Source organism: Diadema antillarum, unplaced genomic scaffold, assembly GCF_040938485.1.
Source record: "Diadema antillarum isolate AM-2024a unplaced genomic scaffold, OU_Dant_1.0 scf00000014, whole genome shotgun sequence".
NCBI classification, from domain to species: domain Eukaryota; kingdom Metazoa; phylum Echinodermata; class Echinoidea; order Diadematoida; family Diadematidae; genus Diadema; species Diadema antillarum.
Window position 1 is genome coordinate 3,280,258 of NW_027270903.1, and position 17,651 is coordinate 3,297,908.

General features: G+C 35.6%; 1 protein-coding gene across 1 annotated transcript in view; it reads left to right on the top strand.

Annotated features, from left to right (window-relative positions):
* The window catches only part of LOC139721925 (semaphorin-3D-like), a 40,078-nt gene extending 39,859 nt beyond the window's left edge, over positions 1-219 (top strand). The window contains exon 17 of the mRNA XM_071633253.1: positions 103-219. Coding sequence (XP_071489354.1) covers positions 103-219 — 117 coding nt within the window. The remainder of the gene's footprint in view (positions 1-102) is intronic.
* The last annotated feature ends 17,432 nt before the right edge of the window (positions 220-17,651 follow it).

Below are 17,651 nucleotides of genomic sequence, written 5' to 3' on the forward strand. Positions count from 1 at the left end.
GAGATCATTATGCAATTCTGAATAGGGTCATAAAAACTAGATATAATTTGGAAAACAATCAACAAACTATGTTAACGGGCTGTCGTGCTTTTCTTGATGCAGGGTGGCAGCTACTCATTTGATGTGTCTGTGATTTCCAGTCTTCCAGTGTTCCAGTATTGTTCCGATTGCATGTACTACCATGACACCATGATCAGAGATTGCAGCGACCTGTGTTGATTACATGCAAACACTCACTCGTGTACGCTTAATTCTTGAGTTTCAGTAGGCCCTATAGGGTTTTGCGTGTTCCTTAAAACTTAACAATATACTAGATGTTTCAAAAAACATTTCCCACTTTTGATTCTTAATAATTAAAAAAAATCTATATATCAGATAGCATTGTCATTGATATGAGTGATAGCTGAATAGTGTACAATTTGGTTGAAGGTGGTTTAAATATGAAAGCATAAATCAGTTTCATGAAATCCATGATTAATTTCACAGTTAGGTTCCAGATTTTGCTCTATTTTCAACCCTGTGTACAAAATTTCACTTTGCACAGGGGTCAATGGGAGTGTATGGGAGTGTCTGGTTAACACCCTGACAATGGTCCTGAACAATAGCCAGGGTTTGAATGCTTCATTATTCATTCATGAGAAATTCCACTATCACAACTAGTCTTTATTCAGCCTCTGGCAGTATCTGTGTAAAGTCAAACGCCTGCCGATACTGTCGTTGAGTCGTGACAGTGCTCTCCCTACTTCTGAAAAACGAAATTACAATGAATACCTTCTGTTCTATCGTAAACATGGTGACAGGAAGCAAAGAGTATACACTTGTGTATATGAAGCCTTAAATTAATCTACTGTGAAACCAATCGCCCCAATGATAAATGCTGCTGAACTCTTTACCAAAAATGATCTCTTTTCATCGAAAAAGCGATAAATTTGTCAGACTATTTAATCAGTAGACAGTTGTATTAAAATGAGGAACTTTAGATTATTTATTCTTATTTATATCCCAAATTTAGTGATATATGAAGCAAAATTTGAAAACGATTGCCAGCTGGAACGAAATGGTGGTGTTTGCAAGCACTTTACCGTGCATGAATTCAGACTAGCAGTGCCCAGGGCAATCCACATGAATTATTGATTAAGCGTTCATGTGCCAGGGAGCGCGAGACTGACGCCTAGTCAACAGGTGGTTCAGGCATGTCCATTGTTCAGGGCCATTGTCGGCGCACACTCACACACACATCATTGGTTCCTGTGCAAAGTTCAATTTTTGTACAGAGGGTTAAAATTTGACCAAAATCTGAAACCTTACTTCAAAATCAATCTTAGATTTAATGAAATCGATTCATGCTTTCACATTTAAATTACCTTCAACCAAATTGTACACTATTCAACTATTACTCATATCAATGACAGCTATATCGGATGAATAGTTTTTGAGCTATTAATGATCAAAAGTGGGAAATGTTTTTTGAAACACCTAGTACATTTTGGTCATACAAAATAACGGACGATCGAGTTCCTTTCCAGAAGGTGCTACCACTTTTGTTGGTAACGAGAAAAGCCTGATTTAAATATATATTTCACATGCTTTCAAGTGCTTGTATGCAGTTAATGTTTATCACATAACAGTATCTATACCCCAATAATAGGGTTAAAGAAAAGGTACTAGGTGTTACAAAAACCATTTCCCATTTTTGATCCTGAATACTTCGAAAAATATACATCAGATAACACTGTCATTGATATGAGTAATAGCTGAATAGTCACGATAGTGTGCAATTCATAGTTGGAAGTGATTTGAATATGAGAGCGTAGCGTGAATCAATTTCATTAAATTCATGATTAATTTCAAAGTTAATTTATTGAATTCCCGTCCATTAATGTTTCAAAATCGAATTACATTGTATGTGCATGTGATCTTCCCACGAGATCGACACCCATGAGTCATACAGCCCACGAGTTTGACACTTTGAAAAGGTCCATGATTCATTATACAGCCCATGAGTTCGACACTAGGCAAATAAGGCCCACGAGTTCGACACGAGCTAAAAACAACCCACAAGTTCAACATTACAACACAGGACTTGTGTCGGACTCGTGGGCCTTGTTTGCTATAAAGACTCTAAGAGTCAAACTCAAAGGCTTTATAAATGACTCGTGGACTGTACATGATTCGTGGGTGTCGCACTCATGACATGCACCCGTTCATATTTGATTATATATGATTTACAATTCAATATTGATGCTGAAATATGTCAAGCAAAATGACAAATGAAATAAGCAGTTACCCCTGCTTGAATTTTGAATTGAATTTTTAGATTTATCGATAAGAAATCAGTGAAATGACATGTTTGTTTGAGCAAGGAAAATGCATATGTATGTGATAATACAGGATGTCCGTGTTCTTCCACCGTATTAACTCTCTAGAACGATTCCATCCCCAAGGAAACGGGACTGTATGATGGAGCTATGGCACCGGATATAGTCAAGCTACCGGCAGTCATGACACAAGATTCGGGTTGACCCTGACCTTTTTTCTGTATTGTATTCATATCAAAGGTGGACTTGAATTCTTTTGGAATAACAAAATTACTGTAGTATGTGTGAGAGTTCAGATGGTATGTTATCATGATTCTAATGCTCTATACCCAAATCACTTATAACCTCCATGTTGTAATGTTTACGTAATATTGTAGGATTGTATACGGAAAAGTGCAAGTCTAATGCATTCCTCAGCCTTTCAGAGATGCATGAAAAATGTAAAAACATTCAGTGTTACTATACTGCATTGTACACACATTGCGCAACATTTATGACCCTTACATAGAATGAAAGTTAATTTTCACAATGACTATGAAATGAAATCCCAGACGTATACCTTCCTTCCTAAGTAAATGTCATATGCTGATAACGACCGCAGTTATGCATCTATAGATGATAATGCATGGGTATATTATTGAATATAGAGCTATGGCCCATTATACTGGAAAATAAAAACTGTATCATCACTTTCACTGATTGCAATGCACTGCACAGTGTGAACCTGACATCGTGTTTTTGCTTGACACCCACATCTGAAGGGCTTATAACACGTAAATATCGATAATGCATACTCTTTTTAAAATGATTTCAGGATTGAAAGAGGCAGAATGGAAGGAATCAGGAGGTATACTAAAATGCCTTGCCGACAGTGACAGTATAAATACTGCCTATGGGTGGAAACGTCATTTCTTCATGCTTTATCAATTTCATTGAACCGTGTCATTAGTTACACTTTCGCGGATGAATATATTTCAGGATGAATATATTTCAGGTCGAAGTTCGGTATCTCGAGAAGTATACGCATTGTTTATTTTTCTTTTTTTATTGTTCCACCTCAGTCAACCTATCTGTACTTTTACTCCCGTAATTCACTTTGCTGATGACTGCCTTTGTGAGTTTAAGTTGCAACTTAAGCCATTACGTTTGACAATAAGATTAGGGAAGGGAAGGTGAAGATGAGTGGTTCACAGTATACAAGCTGTGCTTTTTAGTGAACCTCTCAATTCTTTTTTTTTTTCAACTGAAGCATGACTTTGTATTATTTTTTGCCAGTATGCGCTCTTGTTTATCGGTATCATTTGTTTATTTGTAAAGGCAAATGTTTCTGTTTATGATGTAATTCCTGATTTATCTTGTTATGTTTTGTTGGATAAAGAAGAATGAAAATAATTGAATTGAATTGAATTGATGCTTATTTTGCTTTCCTCTGTCAATATTTACACGAGATCAAAAACTGATAGATTAAATTGCTCGTGATGCGCTCCAGAAGGGAAGCAGTGCTATAGATATCAAGCTCTTCGTACAACTGTATTGATATTGACTCCACATATAATTATATTCTTGTTCTTTGTAACAGATGGAGTAAGGAGACTCAAAAGCGGCTTTTCACACTAGAACAATTTTACTTGTAGTAAGCAAGTGACCATCAATTATTATACCAAAGTACACGTGTTTGCAGAAGCAGTGATCGTCAAAAGTCAGAGGGCGTTAAGTACCTGGATAGCTATTTTTCTCTAATACCTATGTAGATTAATGGTTTATAGGATGGGAGTGAACTATTATTTATTTTTCATTTTTCCTTTAATGTGATAATGACCTTATTAACACCTGTGTACCATTGTAAAGATATGGGTGTGTGAATATGTATGTAGGCAGGTAGGCATATGTCTACACAAGTACATTAGAATACAATTACACTTGTACCTATAAAGGTATACGCGTATATTAACTCATTTTTCCCCCATATCATTCATGTATTTCAGGGATGTCATACCTCCCTGGTGAAAGAGTTTTAGTACACATATATGCAGTATTATTTACCTTTGTAATGACTTAGTCCTTCAATGTACCATTATCTCCCCCCCCCCCCCTACTTTCCTTCTTTTTTTTTTTTTTTTGCTGCATCAAAATAGAATTGCTCTTGCACTTCATCCATATTCTAAACCTGCATTACTGACATTAACATTCTTCACATTTGTTTAAAAGAAGCTCATTGCAGCCGGTGTCAAATTTCATAACTGTGTTTTTCTGTTTCTAACTTGTACCTCTACTTGCCAAATAACTGCGGGTCAGAACATGAAGAGATATGGTTAACTCAGTGTAGAATGCACATGATTGTATCTTCAGTTTCACTAAAACGCACACAGTATTTGAAAAAGAAAGTTTGAGGCAAACATAGTTTTATTCTTCCCAAATTTACCAAAATCGAAACAAAGTTTTGGCACAAAATGAACATAGAACCAAAAGAATGTAGTCTAAACACAAGTAACCTTTTACTTTATTCCATGTTATACGGTATACTGAATATACTAATACCTCACATTTCCCAGGTGACCTTCATAATGTTCTTATGAACCGTTACATTAAAAGAAAAATGAAACTGTGTACCAAATATATGTGCCACAGAAGTAATCAACACAAAAAAGATAGTTTGTTTTCAAATTCAAATGATGAACACACACCAACACAAATATACAATGTTGAATTCCACTCATACTTTACATTTTTGTGTAATTACATAAAAAAGTCAATAACTAAATCTGCAAGATATGAATTACACACTCTGATTAAAAGTTAAATATAGCTACTCCCAGCCGATTTCATAAAATTGTCATCCACTTTCATTTGATGTGCATTTAAATTTGTATGTTTGAAGCAGTGGAGTGACTTATGGTCAAACAATATCAAATTTAATAGTGATTTCCAATTCATTTTAGGCATCCTATTCAGTGGGTCATAAGTTCAAATTTGGATGTAAATATTAAATTTCATGTTTGAGAATGATTTTCAAATTTGTACACTATTAAAAGCAAAGCGATGGGCTGGGCAAGCACTTCAAAAAAAGTTCAATAATGTTACTGAGCCATCAATTTTCAAAACTGAGCATTCAATTTCAAAATGATATACATAAACAATTCTATAATGTTACATTATCAATGAATAAGTGCGATTTTGTCATTTTAATCATTATGTGACTCTTCCGATTTATCATGTCATTATGATCAGCATTTTTCATTAATATGGGAAACATCTAGATTTTTCTTCTGCTCAACATTTCATTTATAATTCAGTATAAATCCTTTTAATCATGATTATCACATCCTGTTAATAATCTTCATATGACATCTTTGTTGTCAGTATGATGTCAATACTGTTTTTGTGATCTTCATTTCCAATATTTATTGTCATCATCATGTGTGATCTGCATATTAATGTTTTTATGATTAAATTTAGAATACAGTACAGGTAATAAACTCTTGAATAGACATCATGCAGGTTAAATTTGAATGCTCCTATTAACAACTTGTTTGCTCACTTGCGAATTTAATATTTGGAATGAACTGGTGACAAGTTTTGCAATAAAAAATGACTAAACCATTGCCAAAAATGTTTGCACATGTAATGAATCAGAGTGCGTAGATGGCCTTAAATGGCCTTAATGTAAAATCAGTCGCCACATTTGTTAGTTTGAATGACAAGAAAGAATTGATGATCACTGCTTGAGCATATCTTAAGAAAATTAATACTTCTTACAATGAAATTGAATGACAAAATAATGAAATTGGCTGGGTACGAAAGCACAAAAAGCTATAAAATCAGACTGCAATATTCATATATGACAGTGATATCAACTAATTTAATGTGCATGCATAATGCAAGTTGGTGACACACAAGTTGTCATTTTTTTTTAAATCCATAAACGCTTTTATCTGGGTATAACTGTCAAACACATTACACAAAGGTATTAAAATGGCAATGACATCCGAGTATGGCAAGATACAAGAGTTAGTAATATACTAGAATTCCTATTACTCTCTGGAGCACGTCAAAGGCACTCCGAAATATATATCAACAACAGAATATACACCCATATGTAGCATGCTATTCTAAATTACACATAGCTAATTTATGTTATAGGTATCAATACATTGATTTGATTAATCTGCCTGTAATTACTCAATTTTGTTTTATATCATTTTGTAGCGTAATTCATCATTCGCTGTCATCTTACATATTTTCTGAGGGTCCCATATGGTACATGTACAAGCTTTGCTTTTTACTGGGACCCTCCATTTTCATTCTTAATTAATGAAATTGTACAATATATGCATATGTACATTAAAAAAATACAATTGTGTTATCTTTATTTGTTACATATTTTCACATGTTCTTTGTTAATTCATGGGTTTTTTCTGCAAGTATTACAAATATGTTCTGTTTATTCATTTCTTTATTTGATGGAAATGCAAATAAATTTGAAACTTGAAACTTCAATCTTGCATCTTGAATTTTAAGTCTTATTTCATCTTATAATACACAAGGCCCTTTCTGCATAAAAGAAAGTATCCTACTTCTGGATTTGGCAATGGCTTCTTTTGCTTGGTGCACCTCATAATTCTCTAGCAAAACTTCAAAAATTACAGAATGCAGCTGCTTGTGTAGTAACCCTTTCCAACAAAGACACTCACATTACATTGGTAACATTGTGTGCCTGTCGAAAATCACATTGTTTTTAAGATTCTTTAGCTTTTCTTTCACTGTTTTAAAACGGCTCTGCTCCACAGCATAACATTGGTCTGTATAATCGATACATTACCTCTAGACCGTTCTGTATTCCCTGAACTCTGGCATCTTTTTCAGCCCAAAGTTTCACATGAAGTGGGTGAATAAACTTTTGCTCACACAAGGTCTTTTTTTTTTAATGGAACTCACTCCCTCAAGTTATTAAGAATATCAATTCCATTCAAGCATTTATGAATAATCTCAGGAAGTACTAAGTTAATTCATCTTACAATAATAGTTATCATTTTAATATATCCTGTACTGTTTGTCATTTTGGTCATTTTCTTTGCTTATGTACCTCAGCACTTGTATTTTGTATTTTTGCATATGGTTGCTCTGAGAGCATAATTATTAAATGGATTTGGCGCCTTATATATCCCATATATCATTACTATTATTATGATTATGAAAGCATTGGTATTGATCATGAAGAAAATGAGCACACAATTACCTGTTATAGAGCACTCCTGGTAACATGGTATAACTCGTTATAAGATGAAGAGTGCAAAATAACTCTTTTCCTTGGTATCATGTAGTTCAACACCTGACATACCTTCATGAAAGCTTAATGCTGTTAGAAAAATGATACACAGCAACCAAATGACACAGCACTGTTAAATGTTCAATACTATAAAACAAAATATCTTCGCGGCATGAAATTTTCACAAATTGGAGCCGACGGCCTTTTTTGCCATATGAAATTTTTGTGAGTTGCCTCTAACATTTAATGCATATAGTGTAGACAAGAACTTTCGCGAGAATTTTAATTTTGCGAATTTTGGCTCTAGCATTTTCAATTCGTGAAATTAAAATGCACGCAAACATTCGTTTTACAGTATGTGGTAAACAAAAGGATAACTTCAAAATCCAATTCAAAATCATGCCACTAAATCACTGCCCGGCACCGGTAAAAATCTTATTTTAAGTCCTATGCCTTCATTCACAATGAGACCATCATTATGAATATTAACCTGGTTGCAAGTCAAGTGAAGAGACATTGCTGAGTTTTTGTCTCGCCTGTAGCAGCTGTTTTCACTTCTCATTTCAGTCCATTTTGGAATCATTTGTGTTTACATATTTTCCACAGGTACTGTATGCGCTGTTATTTACGCGTACAGATATTTTTGCCGACGTTTTCATAAGCATTTTCGCGAGACATTGTTTTCCCGAATCGATGCCAACGCTTACGTTTATGCTCTATTTACACAGTGCATGGAGTCATTTTTTCATGTTGTTAAATTTGCGATCCAACTGTGATTTGCAAAAATTTGCAAAAATTAAACCCTCACGATAATAACAGCTTATACAGTGATACAATATCAAAAGAGTGAAGAGGATGTCTTTCATCATTCAAATGAACTGAGATGAACAATACAACATGTATACAGGTCACTCCCAATACAAACAACACGATTTTACTGAAATTTCATAAGGCCTACAGCAGAATAAAAAAGCAGGTCCCAAAATTATGAACAATAATGTCCATAGTGCAAAAGGAGCCATTCGATTAAAACGAAATTTCAATGTAACAAATGTAAACATTCAGTTCTGAGAAAGTTGTTTTATAATGGGGGTTGCCTGTACTTGATTTATAGACACCGAGATCTTGGCATCAATTAACACACTTGCTACCTTTCTAGTGCATATTAGAAGCAATGAATGATCACAAGGGCTTTTAATCATACAGTACATTTACAGGTGAAAGACATGTATCAATCTGCGCATATCTTTAGTATAACACCGCAGTAATCAAGCATTTCTAGTATCAAGGTGCACACAAACCACAACTGTAAACCGTGATAGAAACACAGCATGAAATTTTTGCGAATTGGAGCCGACGGCCTTTTTCGGGAAATGCCGCTGGCATTCAATGTATATAATGTAGACAAGAACTTTCGCATGCATTGTAATTTCGCGAATCTTGGCGCTCGCGAAATTCACGAAATCAAAATGCACGCGAACACTCCTCATTTGACAGTATTCAAACTTGACCTTAAATACAAAGGTCGTCCACGTTAAAATTGGTACTTGTAAAAAATCTAATATTTGACGGTACAGCATTTTCAGATTTTAATAAATTTGCTGAACTGTAAAAATACCCCCCCCCCCAAAAAAAAAAACAACAACAACAAAAGACAAACAACCCTATTAATCTGCACAATTATTATCCATACATAAAAAGTGTACTAGGGTAAATTGTCCAGTGCCAAAAAGAGAAAGAGATTTTGAATTGAATTGAATTGAACAGGTTTTATTAAAAATCATGTCTGGCAGCCAAAGGCTGCAATTAATCTGCATATTTACGAGCAAGACATCTAACATGCACATTGTAAGCTGCTATCAATGCTAGACAATGCAGACATATGACACAAATAGAAAATTACAATTAAATTAAACAATATTCCACTTTATACCGGTGTTCTAGCTTTGTCATTGAAATAAGCTACTGTAAAAGTGGACATTTTTGCGGTGTTAAAATTTTCATGCATTTCGCGCAAACCAAAAACCAGAGCTAAAATAAAAGCATGCCAATATTTTGTTCCAGTAGTGCATGTCTGGATTCCACAGAATTAAAAACACACAAAACTCATTATGCATATATACAAATATCCACTTTTGCAGAACTCAAGTTCCGCAGAAGAAATTACTTGCAGATATATTCATTCTTGCTTATACAGTAAACTCATGCATCATTTAGTTGCTGAGAAAATTACACATCAGTCTTACAAATATACAAATATCATTAGCAATAAAAATCATACAAATCTATAGTTTATATATGATCAGGTAAAAGTTGGTATCACACATAAAGATTAGTTTCAATCATACACTGTTTTACACATCTGCCATGAGCAGCACGAGTCTTTCAATGTGGGCAGAATAGCTAAATATTTTTTTGTCTTTTTTTTTTGTGTGTCTTTTTTACACACACTACATCACAGAAAACTGGTATTATTTCACTTTAACGGCTAAAAGTAAAATGATAAGATTTTTATCAAATGTAACAATAGTTCAGTAAGACCTGCTCAATCAGCCACTCCAGCAAAACACAAAAGGTGGTCTTTGCAGACAGCCGTCCCCTATACACAGGTTAACAGTCTGTCTGATTTCATCATATGTGATGTCTAGGATTCACATCTCAAACCTGTCACCAGAAAAAATATCACTGTAAATGGTTATAAGGCATTTCCAATTCTGGTATCTCAGATATACACACATGCATAAAAAAAAAAAAGAAAAAAAAAGAAAGAAATAGAATAAAATAAAAGTACATATAAATATACACACATGTGTGTGTGTGTGTGTGTGTGTGTGTGTGAGATACACATAATTAACTTTCATTTAATTTCAAATGGTAATCTGCTTGTCCCTTTATGTAGTAGGAATAAAAAAAAAACAACTAATAGCGTGAAATAGTAATTACAATCTACAAGAGAAAAGTTTGTAGTGCACGATATACAGTAAAATGTAACCTGTTGGAGACAAACTAGGCGTCAGGTGGCCACTGTTAACAAGATCTTTTCCACTTTTATGGATGAGTTTGTTGAGGTCACAAATAACAGGCAACCACTATTGATGGGTGGTTGCTATGGGAGGCTTGATTGTACAAAAATTTCATAGTAATTTGATCCAAGGCCAGTGACTAAGATGCAGCAGCATAATCTTAGATAAATATGCAGAGCAAAGTGCCATAATGCTGTTTTTAACCCTAATAACACTGCACATCTGCACCCACTGACAATTTTTATGATTCTTGCTTTACTCCTTTTTTTCCCCCCTCAAGTCTTGCGCACATTGTAACACCATATATGCCCATATTGGATATAGGCCTACAGTGGCGGATCCAGAGGGGGGCGCAACCGGCGCACGCCCCCCTTTAATTTTCTTTAAAAACAAAGAAAATAAAAATAAAAAAATGAAATGAAACCCGGAAGTGGCACCAGAAATATTAGTCACGCCCCCCCCCCCCCCCCCCCCTTTACAGAATTCCTGGATCCGCCCCTGATATACATTGTACCTGTGTGGTGTTACATGTCAATAAGTATGCACATGTCATCAAAGTTACTCTTTACTACATATATTTGTGTGCAATCAGAAACTGTCAATTCACAGAGGCTTGCATTTCTAAACCCATTGAAGATGAGTCCCGAGTATACTCTGCTGGTGTCTATGAGAAATGCGTGTCGTAGCAAAAATCAGTCCGTTCTCAATGGGTTAATGAATCTTGCACAGAAATTGATGTTGCACTTGCTCCATACTTCTTTTTGGTTCATATCGAAAGTGAACAAAGTTTGGAAACTATGATATACATGAAAAGAGCATAACTGTTTTATGTTATCACATGGTACAAAAATTTACTGAGTAAAACCTAGAAAGCGATAGAGTACATTACAATTTTAAACAATAAAAAAAAAAGATACCATTGTAATCACAAGAGAATAAAAGTCTTTCGTACTTTTTTTTTTCAGAGTAAACTGGAATGTAAGCATATTATGGCAATTCAAACTTACATATACTTTAATAGTAATCAAGGGAAAATTTGCAATTGATGGAAAACCCCAAAAAATTTATAGAGGTATAAGATAAATAAATTTGATTTTTTTTTTTTTGGCAATTATATTTCCTGGATAAAGGTCTAAGGTCACTTATGGTGCAAATGATTATGTAAGAACTCAAGTCAATTGAAAAAATGTTTGGTCAAAATTGCAAATGATTTCTTTGCTTTCTCTCTCATTTCCAAAAAAGGCAGCACTCATCTCTGTACTTTGTCCTCTTTTTGCACAAAAAAATTGCATATATAGTATGCTAAATATCCCCCCCCCCCCAAAAAAAAAAAAAGAAGAATGTAATAATACTTACGGTTACAATATTAGGGAAAATAGAAGACAGCAGAATGTAATGTTTGTGCCTATAGGTCCTGTGCAAGTGTGTATTTCTAATATTTTGCTTACTTTTTCATTTTAGTACACTGTAGAGTTGAATAGTATGTGATAGTTGGTATTGGTAAATTTACATACTACTGTAAATTTTCTGAATACGTAAACATACATTCACAACTTGATTAATTCATGTGTCATTACATATATAAAGGACATGTTATTTTTCATTATTACATATCTTTAATTTGCACAAAAATATGCATAAAATAATTACTCAGCTAATTATTTAACTTTAATGGACATTGTGTTTCCAAGGTCAATGGGGGCCTCTGGCAAAGTGTACCCTATAGTTTCCTCCCTTCTTCTTTTAAATGTGTATTTCCAGTATATTGTTCATGCATTTGCAGAGACTCCAACCCAAAGCACCTTCTGATCTGGAGATTCTCCCGCCTGAAACCCCTAGCAAACGGGAGACTCCAACTTGACGTGTGCGAAGCGCGAAGTTCCTAGGGTTCTACATGCTCTCTGGTGCTATCTAAGGCTTATTTTTTCAACACACGATAGAAATAAAATAAGAAATCCTTTCCAACGGGAGACAAAGAGCCAGGGCGGGAGAAATTAAATCTCAAACGGGAGAACGGGAGATTTTGCAAAAATGGGTTTTCGGCGGGAGATCTCCCGTCGAAAATGGGAGAGTTGGAGTCTCTGCATTTGTTCATTAGTATGGAAATATGGCACAGAATACACAGAATGAACACTCTCATGATAATAATAGACACAGTAAAGAAATTGATAATAATGAAATAAAGAAACACTTACATTACTCACCATAATTATACAATTACACAAAAAATCATATAATAAATTATGAGTACAAAATATAGATAGGCACTAATTGTGAGTAAAGGAAAAACAACAGGGATTCAAACAGAATGCATGTAAGCATGGAAATCAAATATGTCAATATTCTGAGAAACATAAACACTGGGAGAAACACTGTACTAGTATAGGGCTTTTTATAGCTCAGTCAGTGGAGCACCGGGCTAGCAATCTGGAGGTCTTAGGTTCAAATCCAGATAGAATCCCATTTTATTTGCTCATTTTTCCACTAATAAATCATATCTATTTCTGGTCAGTTTCCCTTTGTTTGTGTTTATTACATATTCAAAAAGTTGCATCGCTTCAGTGATCCCTCACATTTATCACCAAGTTCAATTATCCTTTGTTGGGTTTATGCCTGGTTCAATTGTGTGCGTGTGTGTCACATACAAACACACTGCTATAGCCTCTGACCACACGAGCATTGAGAATTAAGGGTTTCGGGGACGAACACGGAACTAGGGCTTTCTATAGCTCAGTCAGTAGAGCACCGGGCTGGCAATCAAGAGGTCTCTGGTTCGAATCCCCAGGGAATCTAATTCTCTTTGCTCAGTTTTCCATTAACAAACATAAAAACCATTCAAAATGTCAGAGAAATACTGACTTCAAGTGAATTCCTTTCCAGCTGCATAACAAATATAAAGCACCAAAGAGTCATGGTAATCTAAAATAGTTTTTTTTTTTTTGCATTTTGAATGTCAGCAGTCCACCAGACACCATATCCCTCTGGGATGTGCCTCCATTGGGATCCAAGTCCAGAGTTTATCAGGGTGGAGCATTTGATTAAACATGCTACTGTAAAAGTGGTTTCTTTCGCGAACAGAAACTTTCGCGGTTTCCATCGGTGCTGACTTTTTCGCGTGTGTTTAAATTCGCGGTCGGTAATGATAGCGTTGTATCAAGTGACGAGTTCAAAACATTTTCGTGTGATGTTAAATTCTCGGTTCAACCTCAAAGTGCGAAAAGCGCAAAAATAAAACCACTGTGAAAGAAATCACTTTTACAGTACACTAACCATGTGAGGAATGACAGGTTTTCTTCCCCCCCCCCAATTTAAAAAAAAAAAAATCTCCTTTTCCAGCTTGACAATGCATCTTGAAGTAGATTTACTAGACAAATGGTGCAATACACATGCATTGTATTAATATTATTATTATTATCATAATCATTATTATTATTACTATTATCATTATCATTATTATCATTGATACCTCTGCCAAGGAAAAAGGTTATAGTTTTCATTGGGGTTTGTTTGTTTGTTTGTCTCTGTGCAAAATAACTCTAACAGTTATGAACGGATTTTGATGCATGTTCATTCATTCATTCATTCACATTGTGCCTGGTTGATACCATTCGCTGACTATCACTAGAACCTGGGGCGAGCTATGAGGGGTCGGTATCATTCATCTGTTTTCTTGTGTGGGTGGGTAGGGGGACCACTTCAGGTTGGCACCCTGCTCTTTGCGATGAATGAATGAAGTGGGATCTTTTACGTGCGTGTGTTGTAAACACACACATGGGACCTCCATTTAATGTCCTATCCAAGGTACAGAGTGTTGTGCCTATTAATAGAGGAGAGGGAATGCTTTTACACACAACAGGTAAGGGTTAGGATGACACAAGAAACAGATAATGAAAATTTGGTAGTGATCTGGGAATTTTTATGGATCTTTAAAAAGGATCTTTTATATTTTGGTAGGTAGGGTCAATGAACTTGGGAGTTCAAGCTGCCCATTTTTTAGGTTTGCATACGAACACTAAAGTGTGTGCTCTGCTCTTCTGAATTTCAATCCTTATGAAGAGAAGTGACAAGCCTTTCAGTCATTATAGAGGCAAACCCTAATTTTTGGGACCAAACGAAAATCTTGCCTTACCCATAAATAGACTGCATGATATTGTTTTCGTAAATACATGCATTATGAATTATCAATTTTCATTGGCCCTCTAAGGCAAGCAACTATTTTTTGACAGCGATGGCACAATCTTGGGAGGAGCACATCTCCCATCAACTGTTTTTAAAAAAGAAAAAGAAAAAAAGAGAGAGACGCATGGGTCTCATGTTCACTTGAGTATCGCAAGTTCACCTCCCACACATTCTTGCAGACTATGACCCAAGAGAAAAGTATCCATTTGTTTAATTTTATAACACTGGTAATAATACCTGCCAAGTTTGAAGGAAATTTGACTGTGCATTTTCAAAAAGAAGATTAATTTTTAAAAACTGGCTGCCAGTTTGTTCCTGCAGCAAGAGGGCCACCCCTGGGTCTCCAACAAACAAAACTGAAAGTACACTTACTAATGCACTTTGTATTTACTATGAGCATATCTGGTTTTATACAAGATGATTTTTCGAAGATTCTCTATTTCATCATACATCATCTGACACATCATCTGAATTATCATGAACAAACTTGAAACTGCAGTCATCAATCTACTTCTCATAGCACTGAGGGAGTGCTGTCACTTCTGGGTTGAGAGAAGATGTTTCTCAATTTGGGGGTTTGGCACCCCCTTTGGGGGAGGGGCATGGCGCTCATTTCATTTTGAACAAATTATGATCCTATCAACTTGGGGACGCCACTTTCCAAGTTTTGTTAAAAGCTGTCATGGGGTTTTCAAGAACAAGCTGAAAATGTAGAATTGGACCCCAAATTGAATAAGGATCAATTTGGTCCCCCTGGCCCCAAGGAGAAGGGGGCATCCCCAGATAGATTATGAACAAACTTAAAACAGCAGTCACCAAAGTACTTACCCATGGCACTAACTTAGCTTTATCGTTTCTGGTTCTATTGAAAAATTTTACTGACTCATTTAAGAAAACTGTTGAAAATGTAAAATGTTTATGAATGACGCACATGGGACACCAACATGCTGATGCTGAGCAATGAATAATCACAACAGCTCACCTGAGAGTTTATCTCAGGTGTGCTAATTATTGTGTGTTTGTGCTCTTAACACAGGTCATTGCAAGATCTGGTCATGGCGTCATTATAGTAGGTGCAGTCAGGACAGTACTGGAACCCTTGAAGACTTGAGATCACAGACACATTAAATGAGCCTTCCTGTCCTACCTCTCCTTCCTGCAGCATGAAAAGTATGAAAATTCATTGACATTGATTTCATCAACTTGCACATCTTAAATCTTGTGATAGCAAGAAAGCATACTGATGTAGCAGAATTGGCATAATACAGGCTAGTTTTGACATTTGAATTCAGAAACAAATTTGATCTGCACAGAATCCCCTAAGCCAAATGTTAGACAGAAGGGCTTGGGTTCGGTCAGCTTAGCATGCTCAAAGAAGCACAAAGCACAAAAAGTGCTTCTCTGGAATCAGCTGGCTTTATCCAGTTAGCTGACTTTTAGCCCATTTAAATAGTCAATTTGCTTTGCATGGACTTTCATGCAAATTCAAGTTGTAAAATATAAATATTCATGGCAGGATTATCATTAGAAATTTTATACATATATTTTTGACACACGCAAATAAGAAAATAGTGGCTGATAACTGAATATTCATACAGCTGTAGATGGATGCCTAGGCTTGGGTGAGTTTAACAAGTTTCCATTATTGCAAAGAGTGTAATCAGTGAGAAGTAAAAGAGGAGGAAAATACAAAGTTGTGTCTTGTGATGCCCCTTTGGGTTTGGGAGGAAGAACCATAGGTAGAGCTAGTGTATGTGATAGGTAGGGTGCATGTGTGTGTGTGTGTGTGTGCATATATGTGTTTGTATGTGAATATGCAGAGGCTGATGCACTGGCTTATGGAGGGCTGATATACCTAATTACCGAGGGGAGAACAAACTGCTATAAGAAATTCACAGCGGCGGATCCAGGAATTAATAAGAAATTAGAATAAGAAATTAAAGGGGGCACATACCCCCCCCCCCCCCCTTTATTCCCTCTCTCTCTCCCCCCCCCCCCCCCCCTTTCTGGGTCAGAATAAATCCCTACACTATTCCATTATTGCCTCCGCCAAGGTAGAGATTATGTTTTCACTGGCGTTTGTTTGTTTGTTTGTTTGTTTGTTTGTTTGTTTGTCTGCATGCAATATAAACTCAAAAAGTTGTAACCAGATTTAGATGAAACTTACAGGAAAGGTTGAGAATGACACAATGAACACACTAAGTGGATTTTACCAAAAATATGTCTACTGTCCTGTACTACCTCAATGTCCCATGGTTAAAGAAGTGATAAAATGTGAAGTTTTACTTCCTGATTTTGTTGCATACACTGTGAAATTCAGAAGGTGACCTCATCCCATGATCCCCTGACCCTAAGTTATGCCCCAAACCTACAGTGACGAGTTCAAAGTCCGCATCTACTAGTAATAAGTTCAAAGTGCAGGACTAAGATAATATAAAACATCAATAATCACAGGTTTTCACCTGATGACACAGCTCACTGCAACTCACATTAAATTATGTAGTTAACACATTAAGGACGATTCCCGAGTATACTTGGGCAAGTGTCCATTGGAAATGCTTGTTGCAGCAAAATCAGACCGACCTCAACTACTTATTGATAATGACACACTATTCTTACATTATGTTTGCCAAGATGATTTAAGGTAACTTATTGACAAAATGCATAGATGGAGAGTAAGAGAACACATCATTTACACATTATAAGCTCTTTTGGTTGTTCGACATCAGATTTCAAAAGCTCATCTTCACATTCTGGTACCAAATAACATCCATAGACGAGCATCTGATGGAAGTGAGGAAAAGAACACCGACCCTTGATTTCTACGGGAGATTTACAATGGATTATGGAGTACAATTAGACACC